The sequence below is a fragment of the Heloderma suspectum genome, chromosome 6, assembly GCF_057233095.1.
Source record: "Heloderma suspectum isolate Gila_16-S chromosome 6, 16-S_ref, whole genome shotgun sequence".
NCBI lineage: Eukaryota > Metazoa > Chordata > Lepidosauria > Squamata > Helodermatidae > Heloderma > Heloderma suspectum.
In genome coordinates this window covers 54,378,354-54,391,660 of record NC_139463.1, presented here as the reverse complement: position 1 = coordinate 54,391,660, position 13,307 = coordinate 54,378,354, and the positions used below count along the sequence as shown (strand labels likewise).

The 13,307-nt window shown below is 47.3% G+C and overlaps 1 protein-coding gene across 1 annotated transcript in view; it reads right to left on the bottom strand.

The window, feature by feature from the left end:
* Positions 1 to 13,307, bottom strand: part of EFCAB13 (EF-hand calcium binding domain 13) — a 236,485-nt gene that overhangs the window by 174,638 nt on the left and 48,540 nt on the right. Inside the window, exons 15-19 of the mRNA XM_084808226.1 lie at positions 10,495 to 10,638; positions 5,846 to 5,917; positions 3,511 to 3,654; positions 3,242 to 3,313; positions 787 to 930 (exon numbers count right to left, since the gene is read on the bottom strand). Coding sequence (XP_084664352.1) covers positions 787 to 930; positions 3,242 to 3,313; positions 3,511 to 3,654; positions 5,846 to 5,917; positions 10,495 to 10,638 — 576 coding nt within the window. The remainder of the gene's footprint in view (positions 1 to 786; positions 931 to 3,241; positions 3,314 to 3,510; positions 3,655 to 5,845; positions 5,918 to 10,494; positions 10,639 to 13,307) is intronic.

The following is a 13,307-nucleotide window of genomic DNA, read 5'->3' as shown; positions in this document are numbered from 1 at the left end:
ATACTGGAGAACAGCAGGTGCGCATGTGTGCGCAGTTGACTATGGAATAGGAACAAGCCGCAGTTAAGTAGCTGAGTCTGGAAGAACAGCAGACAGAGGAACTTCCAAAAAGATAAGAGGGCCCCAATTAATGGACAGCCAGGAAACGAAGCCAAAGGGCACGGGCTTCCACACTGTACAAAGGATGGAGGTGGGGAGGTATATAAGATACCCCCAGATCAGAAGAATCCTGAGGGGGAAATGAACACCTAAGAAGCGGCTAGTGCACTGCACAGCCCTCCACTTCTGAGTATACATTTGGGTTTGGCCTCCTGATGGTTGCTCCAACTAAGTAACTATGAGAGAATGAGAACTGAGTGAATGATTGCAATTACATTCAATAAAAGGTGTTTGAGTCTCACTTTATATCTCTTCCCGTGATCTCAGCTTTTTGGTAACAACACTTTAAGTCTAGAAGGAAAGGCCTTATTAATAGCTTATTTTTCATTCCCTATTACCGTAACACACCCAAACCAAAACAGCCTCCAAGATGAACGCAAGTGCCCTCATCTCATAGCCCCACAAACAAAAAGTGGGCCCATCAACCAGACGTGGTTGATTAATCAACTGATTCAAGCTTGAAGCCCTACATTCCCCCTCCTTACAACCATATACGAAAAATGCCACATGTGAAGTGACTCTCAGTGCCAACAGAAAAACTGCTCTTCTTCTGCCTGCCCTCACAGAGTTGGGGCCTGTGCATTTAGACATGCCTGACAACAAGGAAACGTAAGAGCAGATACTCACAAGAAACTGGCAGGGACTTGGTGGCCTGCACTAGTTCTGATGTAGTTAAATGGACCCCAATATTGCTGAGGCAGACTTCCATGTCTGAAACCTTCAGTTTCTTATCTTTGAACTGGCTGAAGGCCTTGATGGCATTGTTCAGAACTACAAGAAGGAAGAACAAAAGATTAGCATTAAAACTCTCCCAAAGCCTTTCCATCAGTGCCTGTTGTCAGAGCTCCAGATCACATCACTCCAGTGCTGAAGGAGTTGCACTGGTTACCAGATGTTTTCCAGGCCAAATTCAAGGTGTTGGTTTTGACCTTTAAAACCCTATATGGTTGTAGCCCAGCCTATCTTAAGGAGCGCCTCCAGCAGCACCAGACAGGCCGCTTAACAAGATCAGCCTCGGATGGCCTTCTCTCTGTCCCATCAGCCAGGACAGCTAGACTGGTGGGGACGAGGGAGAGGGCCTTTTCTGTGGTGGCCTCCACTCTGTGGAACTCCCTCCCTAGGGAACTCCGCCATGCCCCCTCTTTAATGAGCTTCCGTCATGCATTAAAAACGTGGTTGTTCAGGCAGGCATTTGGGGTGGGTTAGGGTATTTTAGAAAAAAAAATTATTGTAGAATTTTATTGTTTTAAACTGTTTTACTGTATGTTGTACATCGCCCAGAGTGGCTGGGTGACCAGCTAGATGGGCGATTAATAAATTTAATAATAATAAATAAATAAATAAGAGCTATGTTGTACTTCATGGCCCGCAAAATTGAAATTCAGCACTGAGACAATTCACATTCTGTAGTACGAAAGCCATGATGACACAGAAGCCTCTGAGCTCCACCTACAATGGTGCAAAGCCTTTAGAACAATATCTAATTGCCTTACAAGAGAGGCACCTGCCAATTTCTCCAGCTTGGACAGCTAGACTCTTCCCCAGTCAAGGGGCTCTTGGGGGTGGGGGGCAGAAATAATGTCTAGTGCTTGAGACACTTGGATGCAGAGAGTCTGTTTCTCACCTGGCTGGCCATCATTGATTTTAGGGCTTGTATCCCATGGTGCTTTCAGAATAGAGTGACTGTAGATCTGTAAAGTTTTTATATATTTCTGTTCAACGATTCAGTGTCTTTGTAGAATCAAAGATTTGGAGGGAACCAAAAGGCTGCCTAATTTCTACCTCACCCTAAAGGTAAGACCATCTGCCAGTAGTAAAAGAGGATGAGAATGGACCAGTCTCAGCAAAACATTATGGAGTTTCAGAAGAACAACTCACCCAACCAGAGCTGAGCTGAGAGTAACTTTTATGCACTTGAAGTAAAAATCTATAAATTGCACACTCCCTGGTCTCACCCTCTTTAGACTAGAGTTTCTTTCTTTAATTGAGAGACAGAAAGAGGAGGCAGGGAGGTGGCACCCCACTCTGGAATCTGTTGTGTGAACCAACTAGCTCCCATCCCTTCACGGTAAGGTTGGCCCCATCACTCACATTTGGACTGAGTCTACCAGGAAAAGCATTATAGGAGCTCTGCTGAAGCATGCCACTCCCTTCTGTTGCTGCCACCCTACTTGGAAGCCCCACACACTGACACACATCAGCCTTTTCCACTTCAGCCAAAGTGGGCTTCAAGCAGAGAGCAGGCATGCCACACAAGAAAGTGCTGTCTTGCCTATTTGAACCAGGGGAAATTCCCTCCTCACGCTAAAGGAATAATGTGGTGTAGGAGACCTCTGACCACCCTATAGCAGCCACACAGGTATAGCAATTGCCTCATCGACTGTCCTGATGAGGGTGTAACCAGAGCACACTGTTGACTGTGGTGGTCCAATGCATAGCAAAGTGCATAGCAGACCAAATGACTCCAAATCTGTTTTTTGTTTGTGGTATTAGAAAAACAGCTGGACCTGAAATATTCAACATGCGACTCTCCCTCTCTCCATTACTCTTTTTCTTCCCAGGTTCCTGCCTGTGTCCTGGCTAGGCATGAGCCCCAGGGGAAGTGGCCTGCACCACAGTGTTCATAGTCTGTTTTGAGTCATGCCAAGCAAGGCAGGACCTGCGTCAGAAAAGGCAGGACCTCGGGGAATGCACCGCCTGAAGTGCCGACTGGAGGATTCTCCCCAAAGGAGCTGCTGTTCCAGCAGAGGACTGCAGACCCCTGAGGCCTTGAGAAGGCGGCAGAGCGTGGCCTCCCAGTGGCTCCACCCCTGCGGGAAGCTGGATGCAGTTCTTAAAGAGCTGGTGCCAGCTGCTGCAGGCTCCTGCTCCTGTATGGCTGAGGGAGAGGAGAAGCTGCAGGGGAGCCACCCTCGGAGTCGGATGATGGGAGAGCAGCGTCCTCTGGCTGAGCAGCTATGGAAGGAGGTGCTGAGGCCTCCCCCTGAAGTGGGGCCACCCGTGACCATCTGAATCGGAGTCCTCCTCGGTGTAGTGCAGCTTCAGAACCAGCGGACATGACACTCTGCTCCTGCCCACTCACCTTCCATTGCCGAGAAGCGTTGCATTTTGGATATCTTCTTTATGACTTGCTCAATATCAACTTTCCCTTCACCTGCAAAATGAAAAGAAATGACATTCAGTGATGGGGGAGAGAGAGCTAGTCAGGAGCACTGTGCTCTTCCTGTCAGAGCTCTTCCCTCATATATGTTGATGAGAGAGTGTCACCTCCCAGAGCCTGGGAACAGGAGGAGGCTGAGAAGACAAGACCAGGGCCTTGGCCCCCCAAGAATGGCTCCCAAGAATACTCACTGTCAGCAGGAAAGGTCTGAATTAGCTCCTCATACTCCTGTGGGTATAAACAAATGCCCATGTTCTTGAGAGTGGGTTTGAGGTCCTGCAGACAAACCTTGTTTCCTTGAATATTGCTGACTGCTTTAATGGTGTTCTTCAGCACTAGAAGGGATAAAAACAGGAACTAGCAACTGGTATGCTGGCTCCCTGGCTAAAACTTTATCGGGGGGTTCTGGGCCTCGTCCCACTTCAAGGCCTTTCCTAGAATCACAGAGTTAGAAGGATCGTCTGAGGATCCTGATCTGTATGGTGTGGCAAACTAGCGTGTGATAAGAGAACTGCTGGTGTACCTTGAGAGTGAAACAGGAGAATTAAAGGCTCCAGTGAATCCAAAGCCAGCCTTGGATTCACGTGTTCCGCAGAGGAGGCTGCTCTGGCCTGGCCTGATCCCAAGTACATCTGTGTGTTTGGTGTGGTTGGATCATTCAATCATTTTGGAAACAGAGAAGCATACAAATGACCTGTCTGCAGAGGAGCCTGCTGGCTATATCTCAGCATGGACCCTTCTGTCTGCAAGCACCTTAAGACTAGGAGAGAGCTAGGAGCTGTAAAAGGCATCTGGAGATGCAGGGGAGCCTCTCCCTGGAGATCAGATGTAGGAGCAATAGGGATGGCGGAGAAATCTGAAACAGATTCAAATGACTTCCGATTTTTATGTATCTGATCCACAGGCTCCACAGCGAACCAGCATCTTCTGAGTCGTGTGGACTTGCGAACCATTTTTTAACTCTCTGGAGTTGTACACAAATTTAGTCGTACAAAAATATGAAAGTTATTAGAAACTATGCTAATGGATACACCTTAAAAAAAAAAACCCCACACAATGTTTTATAGATCTCTGATCTCTCTTTAGCCTCTGCTGTACAGCACTCTTTTTGCACACTCTGCTCATTGACTGTACATCGAGGTGAGAAAAATATGCAAAATGTTACATACCACTGAAAGTTACGTAAATTATGGCAGACCTTTTTGCGGACTTTTCCAAATGAGAAAAAACCCAATTCTGTCAATGAGTGGACAACGGAATGAATGACGCCTGACAATTCACTACACACAGTCAGAACGGATTTTTAAAAATGCGTTCATCCCTAGGGTGCAATGGGTCTGCTATCTGTAGGAGTGCTATGTGGTCCGTCTCCACCTATGTTAACTTCAATATTTGTAAATAAACCCGCATATTAGATAAATGTCTTAATCTCCTATGAGTACCAGCTGCTGAGGAACAGGAGCACGCGGGGGCTAAAACTGCTCTCATAGAATCATAGAATAGTAGGGTTGGAAGGGGCCCACAAGGCCATCGAGTCCAACCCCCTGCTCAATGCAGAAATCCAGGTCAGAGCATTCCTGACAGATGGCTGTCCAGCCTCATCTTGAATGCCTCCAGTGTGGGAGAGCCCACCACCTCCCTAGGTCATTGGTTCCATTGTCGTATTGCTCTAACAGTCAGGAAGTTTCTCCTGATGTTCAACTGGAATCTGGCTTCCTTTAACTTGAGCCCATTATTCTGTGTCCTGCATTCTGGGGTGATCGAGAAGAGGTCCTGGCCTTCCTCTCTGTGACAACCTTTCAAGTAGTTAAAGAGCACTATCCTATCTTCCCTCAGTCTTCTCTTCTCAAGGCTAAATATGCCCAGTTCTTCCAGTCTCTCATCATAGGCCTTTGTTTCCAATCCCCTGATCATCTTTGTTGCCCTCCTCTGAACCCTCTCCAGTTTGTCTGCATCCTTCTTAAAATGTGGTGCCCAGAACTGGACACAATACTCCAGATGAGGTCTAACCATGTCCTTGTGGGCTTCCAAAAGGCATCTGTTTGGCCACTGTGTGAACAGAATTCTGGTCTGGAAAGGCCTTTGGTCTGATCTCTCCTTCTAAAGGAAACCAAACCTAGGAAAACGCTGCCCCTGGAACTTTTCCAGCATTTGGGGAAATGGGGTGCCCTGTAACAATATTCTGTAAGTTTCCTATAACTAGGTTAGAATAGAGACAGGGTATCTCTCTTTTTCTCTTTCTCTTGAGGGGGAACTGTTGGTGGGGGTGGGGGGGGTTGTATCTTGTGGCTGAACCATAGGAGATTTTTGGTACGTGTGTCTCAGGGTAATATTACTCAACTAGTCTTTGCAGAGAAATGTCACTATGAGGTGAGAAACTCCCTTTCATTCATTCATGCTCAGAATCAAAGTACACACTGGATAGGTTCACACATCACACTAAGCCACCATATCCCATGAGCCAGCTCAGAAAGGGTCCCTGCAGTGCTTCTGACTCTCCTCCCCTTCTCGGACAGACTTACTTACCTGACAGTTCTGAGAAATGTGAAGTATTGGTAAGAACTTTAATGAAGTCTTTCACAACTACTTTCCCATTACCTGCCAATCAAGAATATTTTTTTTTTAAATTATGTAAAAAGCACAACTATCACCTTTTAAAACTAAGGACAAGGAGAGTTGTGAGGGTGGGGGCCGTGAAGATAAGATGTACACAATATGCTCCCTCCACAGTTGACAGGCAGGGTATGTAATCTGGGGAAGGATTTGCTATGGGTCAATTGGGAGCAGAAAAATTGCCAAACTGAACCCATTTTCAGTGTAAAAAACCCAAAAAGCAGACAAATGTTTCTGTGTGGCAAGTTTTAAGGTGTTTAAGTTTGAAGTCTCTGCAGTTCCAAGGAAGACTAAGGGCTTCCCCACACAGAGGTTTTTTATCCTGTGATTTTACTGGGGCTTCTGCTTCCAGATTCTTTGCGGGATTAAGATTATCCCTTTACATGTGCTTCCCTTTTTCCCTTTATCTGAGAATTCTATATGTCTCCTTAAACAGCCACTAGATAGCACTGTTGTTATAGTGCCACTTCCTCTTTACACAAACTGATTCAAAACAGCTCTTTTTATTAGTTCATTATTTCCGTTTCAAATTAAGCCACAGAAATGGTTGGAAAATGGAGAGGCACTGAAGGTTAATGATGTCATGTAAAGAACCTGCAAACTTCCGTAACCAATCTCAATTGCCGGATAAAAGCCCCAAGTGTCAGGGGTGCCTCTGAGCATAGGCAGTGGCAGAGTAGCTCTGATTCCAAAGAGGAACCGCAAAACGTGGGGGAGGAACTTTCCCTGACTCTTCCAGACAGGGAGAGACACACTCCTCAGATTTCAATAGTCCATCTGGATGAAGACAGCCTCTCTTCACACACCCCTGTGAGAGGCAGAGAACAGGGAGAGGTGAGGCTTGGACAGCCTGAATTCTTAGACACCAGGCGCAGGGCCAAGAGAGAGATGGCAGGGGCAGAGCTTAGGCGATCTGCCCAATTGGCCCGGTGGGAACAGCTATGCATAGATACCTCAAGATACAGAGGGAGATCCCCACCCCCCACCCCTTAAGTTAGGAAAGCGTGCCCGCCTTTTCTCAAACAGTAGGCAACTTTCAACCTTCCTGGTTTCCCTTTGAACTCCTTTAAGGTTTTTCCTTTGTAGACTGTGAGTTACTGACAATTAGCATCTGTATGACCCATTGAAGTAAAAGGATTGATTTGGCTTTTGAAGTTCAGCAGGGACAAAAGGGATACCTGACACCAAGTGGAGAAGCCCAGAGAAAGCTTCCGGTCACAATGCTGGTTGGATGTGACACAAATGGGAATCTATGCGCTTTTTCACACAGAGCTTTTATCCTGCAATTGAGATTGGTTACTTGCGGAAGCTTGCACGTCCTTTAGATGTCGCTAACCTCCAGGATGTCTCCTGCATTCTGGGAGTTGTAGGCCTTTTCTCTGTCTAAACATGCATAGGATGGTGCCCTAAATGACCTTTATTCCATTTTTTAAAAGATCAGAGATAATGAGCTATCAACTTAGAGAGCTTTAGTTCTGCTTGAGTTCCCGCTGTGAAAAAGGAAAAGCTGCAATAAGAGGAGTTAAACCAATTAAACATATGGAAGACTCAGATAAGGGGGGAAAGGAAGGGGAAACGGGGAGGAAGTGCTTGTAAAAGGAGTCCGTCATGATCCTGCATTTAAAACAGAATCAGAAAGCCCTGTTTAAATGCAGGATTTTAGGCTGGTGTAGAGATGCTCTGTATTTCCAAGCTTGCAAGGCAGAACAGGCTGCAAGACATCAGGAGTGTCCCTTTAGTTAAGATGAGTTGCAAAAAAAGGTTCTGCCATTATAACTCTCAAAATTCTAATGCTTATAAAAATGACACCTGTTGAGCTCATAACTTGAAATATGACATCTGTGACCTATCTGATGAGGTCTACAATTGTGCAAAATTTAAAACAATTAAAATAGCAACACATACAGCAAACTGAAAATTGATACAAGGAGGACCCTTTTTTCTCCGATCTGTGGTATGGCATATCATCTATTTCTTTCAAATTTTGGTGAAAACTACTGATGTCCTTTGTTCAAACTTGTCAAGGAGGCATGCCTTTCTTTGGTTTGGTCTGGCAGTTTATAAAACTTATTAAGGTTTGTCTGCCCCATTTTAGCCTATAGCAGCAATTGCTAGCAAAGTTGTCATTCATGCTCAGTTTCATTCTGAAACTACAATGCTGCAAGTACTCCAATGTTTTCAGAGGGATTCTACGGTATTTTATGCTCAGTGCCAACTCCTTTAGTTATGGAACGTGACCTCATAAGGTCAGTCTTCATGTTACTCCACAAATTAGGAGGGGGAGGGGCTCAGCTGCTTCATAAGGCAATACAGGACCAGGACAACATAGGACATTTTTCCTGGTCCCAGGTATTCCATCCTCCCTATCTGGATTTCAGCCTGAAAACCAAGCAAAAGTGCAGGTGCATGGAGGGTAAGTTGTTGGCAAGGACAATTTGTGACACACACAACGTCACTACTGATCATAAGGCATATCTGTCAAGGCATCAATGTTAGCTTCGAATTTCCTGGCTTTGTGGAACTTGAGCCGACACGAGATAGCCTTAACGTGGGTTTTGAACTGGCAGGTTTTTTGATCACTATGGAGAAGGGTAGGGCCCTCTTGCTTCAAACTTCTTAAAACCAGGTTAGTGTATATGCTAAGCGGTCTTGGTGTGCTGGGTAAGGCTAGCTTCCAGACCAGGCAAAGAACTAAGTCAACTCCAATTTCCAGTTGAGCATCTTTATTCAAGAACCAAGCAGAGAGAACTTCAGAAATGGTCAGTTGCTTTTAAAATAAAATGAAACTAACTAAACTAATGTATTGGGATCCCAAGAGTAACTCACCAAAGCACCTCCCAGGTGAGGGGATACCTGGGGCTCCACAGTATGGCAGAGGCCAACTGTCATGCCCCTGCAGGAGGAACCCCCTTCACAAAAGGAGGGGAACTCCGCCTCTGAGACAAAGGCTAAGCAACCACCTGCTGCTGAGCGTGGCTTCTCAAGAGGCAGGCCAGAACAACCCCTGAGAGGAGCACCCAGTTGCAAAGGAGGGCTCCTCATGAGTAAAAGATTCCTGGTAAGTAGGGCCTTCCTGATGAGGAAGACTTCTTCCAGAAGCCTCTGATGTGCTGCAGCTGGGTCCTAGGTGAGACTCCGGAAACTCCAGCTTATAAACCACAATCCTAAACTGAAAGGGCTGATGGGGAAACACCTTTAATTTCAGCTCCTAGTACCCTTGTTTCTTTGGATTCGTCTCTCATGCTGCTGACCCCTGGATTCCTGATAAGATCCTGTCGGATTGTGCTTGTATTGGACTGTTTGCCTGTGCTTTGAGCCTCTACCTGCCTTTTGCTCTTTGTGGTGGATTTGCCCCATGCACTGCCTCAGGACTGAGCCTGAACCAACCGCAGCTAGGGATGTACAAAAGTCACTTACCTTTTAATGAAATGTGATTCGAGGTGGGGGGGAGGTGCTCTGTCCCTCCCCCCCCCCCCGAATCCTGGCTGGCCGGGTCCGCAAATGGTGGCGGCCGTAGCCGCCGCTGTTTGCGTCCCTGCAGTCAGCCATGATAGGCTACGTAAATGTTTACGTAGCCTATCACGGCTGAGTAAAAAAAAACAAAACATGCGCGTACGCCAATGGGCGCCGCCATTTGCATTCCTTAATTTTGGCACGTCTAGTCTACGTGAACATTTACATAGACTACGGCAAAAATAAGGGGAACGCAAATAGCGTAGACGCTACGCTATTTGCGTTCCCCTTATTTTCACCGTAGTCTACGTAAATGTTTACGTAGACTAGACATGCCAAAATAAGGAATGCAAATGGCGGCACCCATTTGCGTATGCGCGGGTTTTTTTGTTTTTTTTTTACTCAGCTGTGATAGGCTACGTAAACATTTACGTAGCCTATCATGGTATTTTTTAAAAATCTAGCCGTGATAGGCTACGTAAATCTTTACGTAGCCTATCACTTTTTTTGTGTTTTTTTTACTGGAAATGGCGGTGGCAGCCGGTCAGAAGACCGGCCGCCACCGCCGCCGGAGCCGCCGCTGCCACCGCCAGGTGATCCGCCGCAGGTAAGTCCCGTCCCGGGGGTGGGGCGGGGGGGAGACCGTTTCGCCACCGATTTCGGGGGGCCGAATGCACTGGCATTTGGCCTCCCCGAGATTCGTGGCGAAATTCTCTGACATCCCTAGCCGCAGCAGGACCTCCTCAGTCTAGACCTCTTGCCAGCAGTTTGACGATTGCAGCACAAAAAGATCTCACAACAGTATTTCCATGGGGGTTGGGCAACTCCCAGAGAGGGAAATTAAAATGCACCAATCAATAGCCTTGAGGACTTGTCTTGCCTCCTCCAGGTGATTCGTGCATGTCCCTTGTAAAGGTCTGAGTCATGGGAGTGAGGGGTGAAGGAGGAGAGCTCCCCTGGAGTGTTTAGTAATGCAAATGTTGGTGGCTAATAATTCCTGGGTGTGTCCTTTGTTCAGAGGCATTTCTAAAAGAGGGGTGGGGACGTTAGGTTTGCCACACTGGATATTGCAGTTGTATGGAAGAGAAGATATCATCTCTTGTGCTCACCATCTACGGAGACCTGTTTTAGGGCTTGCTGGAACTCTTGGTCAGACAGATGGATCCCCATATTTCTCATAAAGGAAGGGAGATCATGCACTGCCACCTTGTCTCCTTCGATCTTATCGATGGCTTGAATGGCATCTTTCAACACTGCAAAGTAGCACACATGTACAGCTCTAGTCTCAAACCAAGTCAGCTGCACTTAAGCCTAGAGCTTTACCCTGGGCACAAGCCTCATGTTCACTGCATTGGTAATATCTGCAGGAACACAGTTCCTGCCCACAACTTAAGAGCTTCGGGGAAGCTCTTCTCTAGGAACCCTGGGTACCTTGTGTCAACAAGAGAGCCTTCTCAGTTGTGGCACCCAAGTATAAAATGCCACAATGCCTTCCCCGGGAGGCATGACTGGCACTGACGCTGCAATTACTTCAGTACCAGCTCAGCCCCTTTTTGCTTACCCAGCCATTTTAATTGGTTGGTTTGTCTGTTCTGTCGTACTTGCTGCCTTCTCTGTCTATTGTGGTGATGAAGCTGTAGCCTTTCATCGTACTGTGCTCTCCTTTAATCTTTTTGTACCCTGCCCTGATATTCACAAGGATGAAGGGCAGTTTTAACAAACAAAAATGAACGAAACGTACGCACCGGCCAGGGCTTCCTCCATTTGGCCAACTGCCAGAACGTGGAAGGTGCTGGAGGGAGGCGTGTGTGTCTCCAGCTGGGGTGCCCCAGCGTCCAGGCTCCACCGCCTCACCTCCTATGCCACCAGCGCTCTGCTTCAGCCACAAGCCTGTGAGAGGGAGCTGTGTGTGGCAGGGATGCCCCTGACGCTGCCCTTCCACAGACTGAGCGCTCCACTAGCTGATCCCAAGGACCACTTCCTGTCCACCGGGCTCCACGAAGCTCTCGCTCCTCGGTCTCATGGACAACTGGCCTCACAGGAGAACACCCAGCCAGGCGTAGCCCCTCTTCTGCTTCCCTGCGCTGCTGCCTTCTTGACCTTGGCCACCTGCCTGCCTGGGCCGGGCTACGGGACCTGCCTCCTGCCACTTGCTTGCTGTCTTTTTGGAACTCTGGCCTGCCTGGCACGATCTTACCTGTCTCTGGCCCATCTGACCTTTGGCTGAACTTGGCCTTTGCCTGCCCTCCTGTGTTAAACACTTACATTAATGTTTGCCTCCAAAGGGAAAGAGCACTCTGCATGTACCAAGACATTTTGTCTGTTCTTAAATGTCTGGTTTGAGAGAGAAGAAGGTGCTGTGTCTATGTCCACAGGCACAAACTGAGGTGAAACAAAGACACGGCACCCTTTCAGTCCAGAGACCTCTATGCGGGAATTGGGCAGCAGTATTCTGGACAGCATACAAGTTTACCAGCACCTCATAAGACAGAACAAAATCGTAGTGCAGATCAATTAAACACACATGTGTTACATATACACTCAGCTGGGTAAAATCTATAAACAAATAAATCCAGCTGCTGTCTATTCTGGGATGACAGCACCATTTCAAAAAACTGTCCTAAACGGAGTTTTGCATTGTTTTCAGAAGGGAAGGCAGCTTTGCCTTGGGCTGAGGCAGGTCTCTGGAAGCGATCGGTTTCAAAGGCCCTATTAACATGATCAGGAGAGATGTCATGAAAGGCAGATGGAGCGGGAAACAAGCAGACTTAATGCTGAAGACATGACTTGGATGTCTGCAAGTCCTCCTCACCTAAGATTAAGACTCTGACTCTGCCGCCATCATGGCTAACGTCAAGTCAGGCTTTTTTTTTCTCCTGTCCCCCGCCCACTTTTTGTAATACCTTGCCAGAGATTTATAGATCTCATAAACGTACACATTTTTGGTGACCTTTGAGTTGGCCTAGTAAAGGTATTACAGTAATATGGACTTAGAAATTCTTCTTATGGCCAGTACTGCTGCCTTTGCCCTTTTTATATCTCAAAGGGTAAATACATCAATACAAAGAGTAAATATACTTTATCCCAATGATCTTTAAAGCAGGTTTAGGGAAGCTGTGGCACTCCAGATGTTGTGGGACTACACCTCCCATCATCCATGACAACTGGCCATGCTAGAAGGGCCACAGGGTCCCCACCCCTGCTTTATAGCGAGATTTGAGCAGGGGCCTTCCTGATTAATGTGAGGAAAAAATGCGCCGCTCATACGGAGTCAGGTATTCCTCATTACGCAAGGCCTAGGCCATGCAAAGCAGTATTGGTCAAAACCAGCGTCCTGAATGGGCCCAGGTGCCAGGAGGAAACTTCTAGTGAAGGACCAGTTGTATGTATACTAGTGCTGAGCTAGAATGGGAGGGAAAGAAATCGGGGCCCAAATCCCCTGACAGTGTCAAGCCCTTCCTTTCCTTGCACAGGGGCGGTGGTTCCATTTATGTATTTATTTTCTTAAAGCAGCAGCAGCAGCTTATCCCCCCTTCCACCTGTGGTGGCAGTGGCAGTGGTGTTCCTCCTGGGAGCCAGAGGCTCCTGGCCCCAGTTTTCTCCCCCGCTTCCAAAGTGGGTCTGGAATGATGTTACATCGTGTCATCGCATCACTCCAAGGGGGCTCCAGGTGGGGTGGGGTGGGATGAGGTGGGGTGGGGTGGAGGCTGCCAGTCAGGGGGATGTCATTTCACCCCCATCTTCCTTAGAAGCTGCCTCAGAATGACACTACATCGAGAAGAAGCATCACTCCAGAGGCACTATGATGGGAAGAAAATGGTGGCCAGAGGCCATCAGACACTGGGAAGGGCACCACTGCTGCCGCCACCACAAAAATACATTAAAAAATAATATTATTAATTGTTATTAATTAATAATAGCA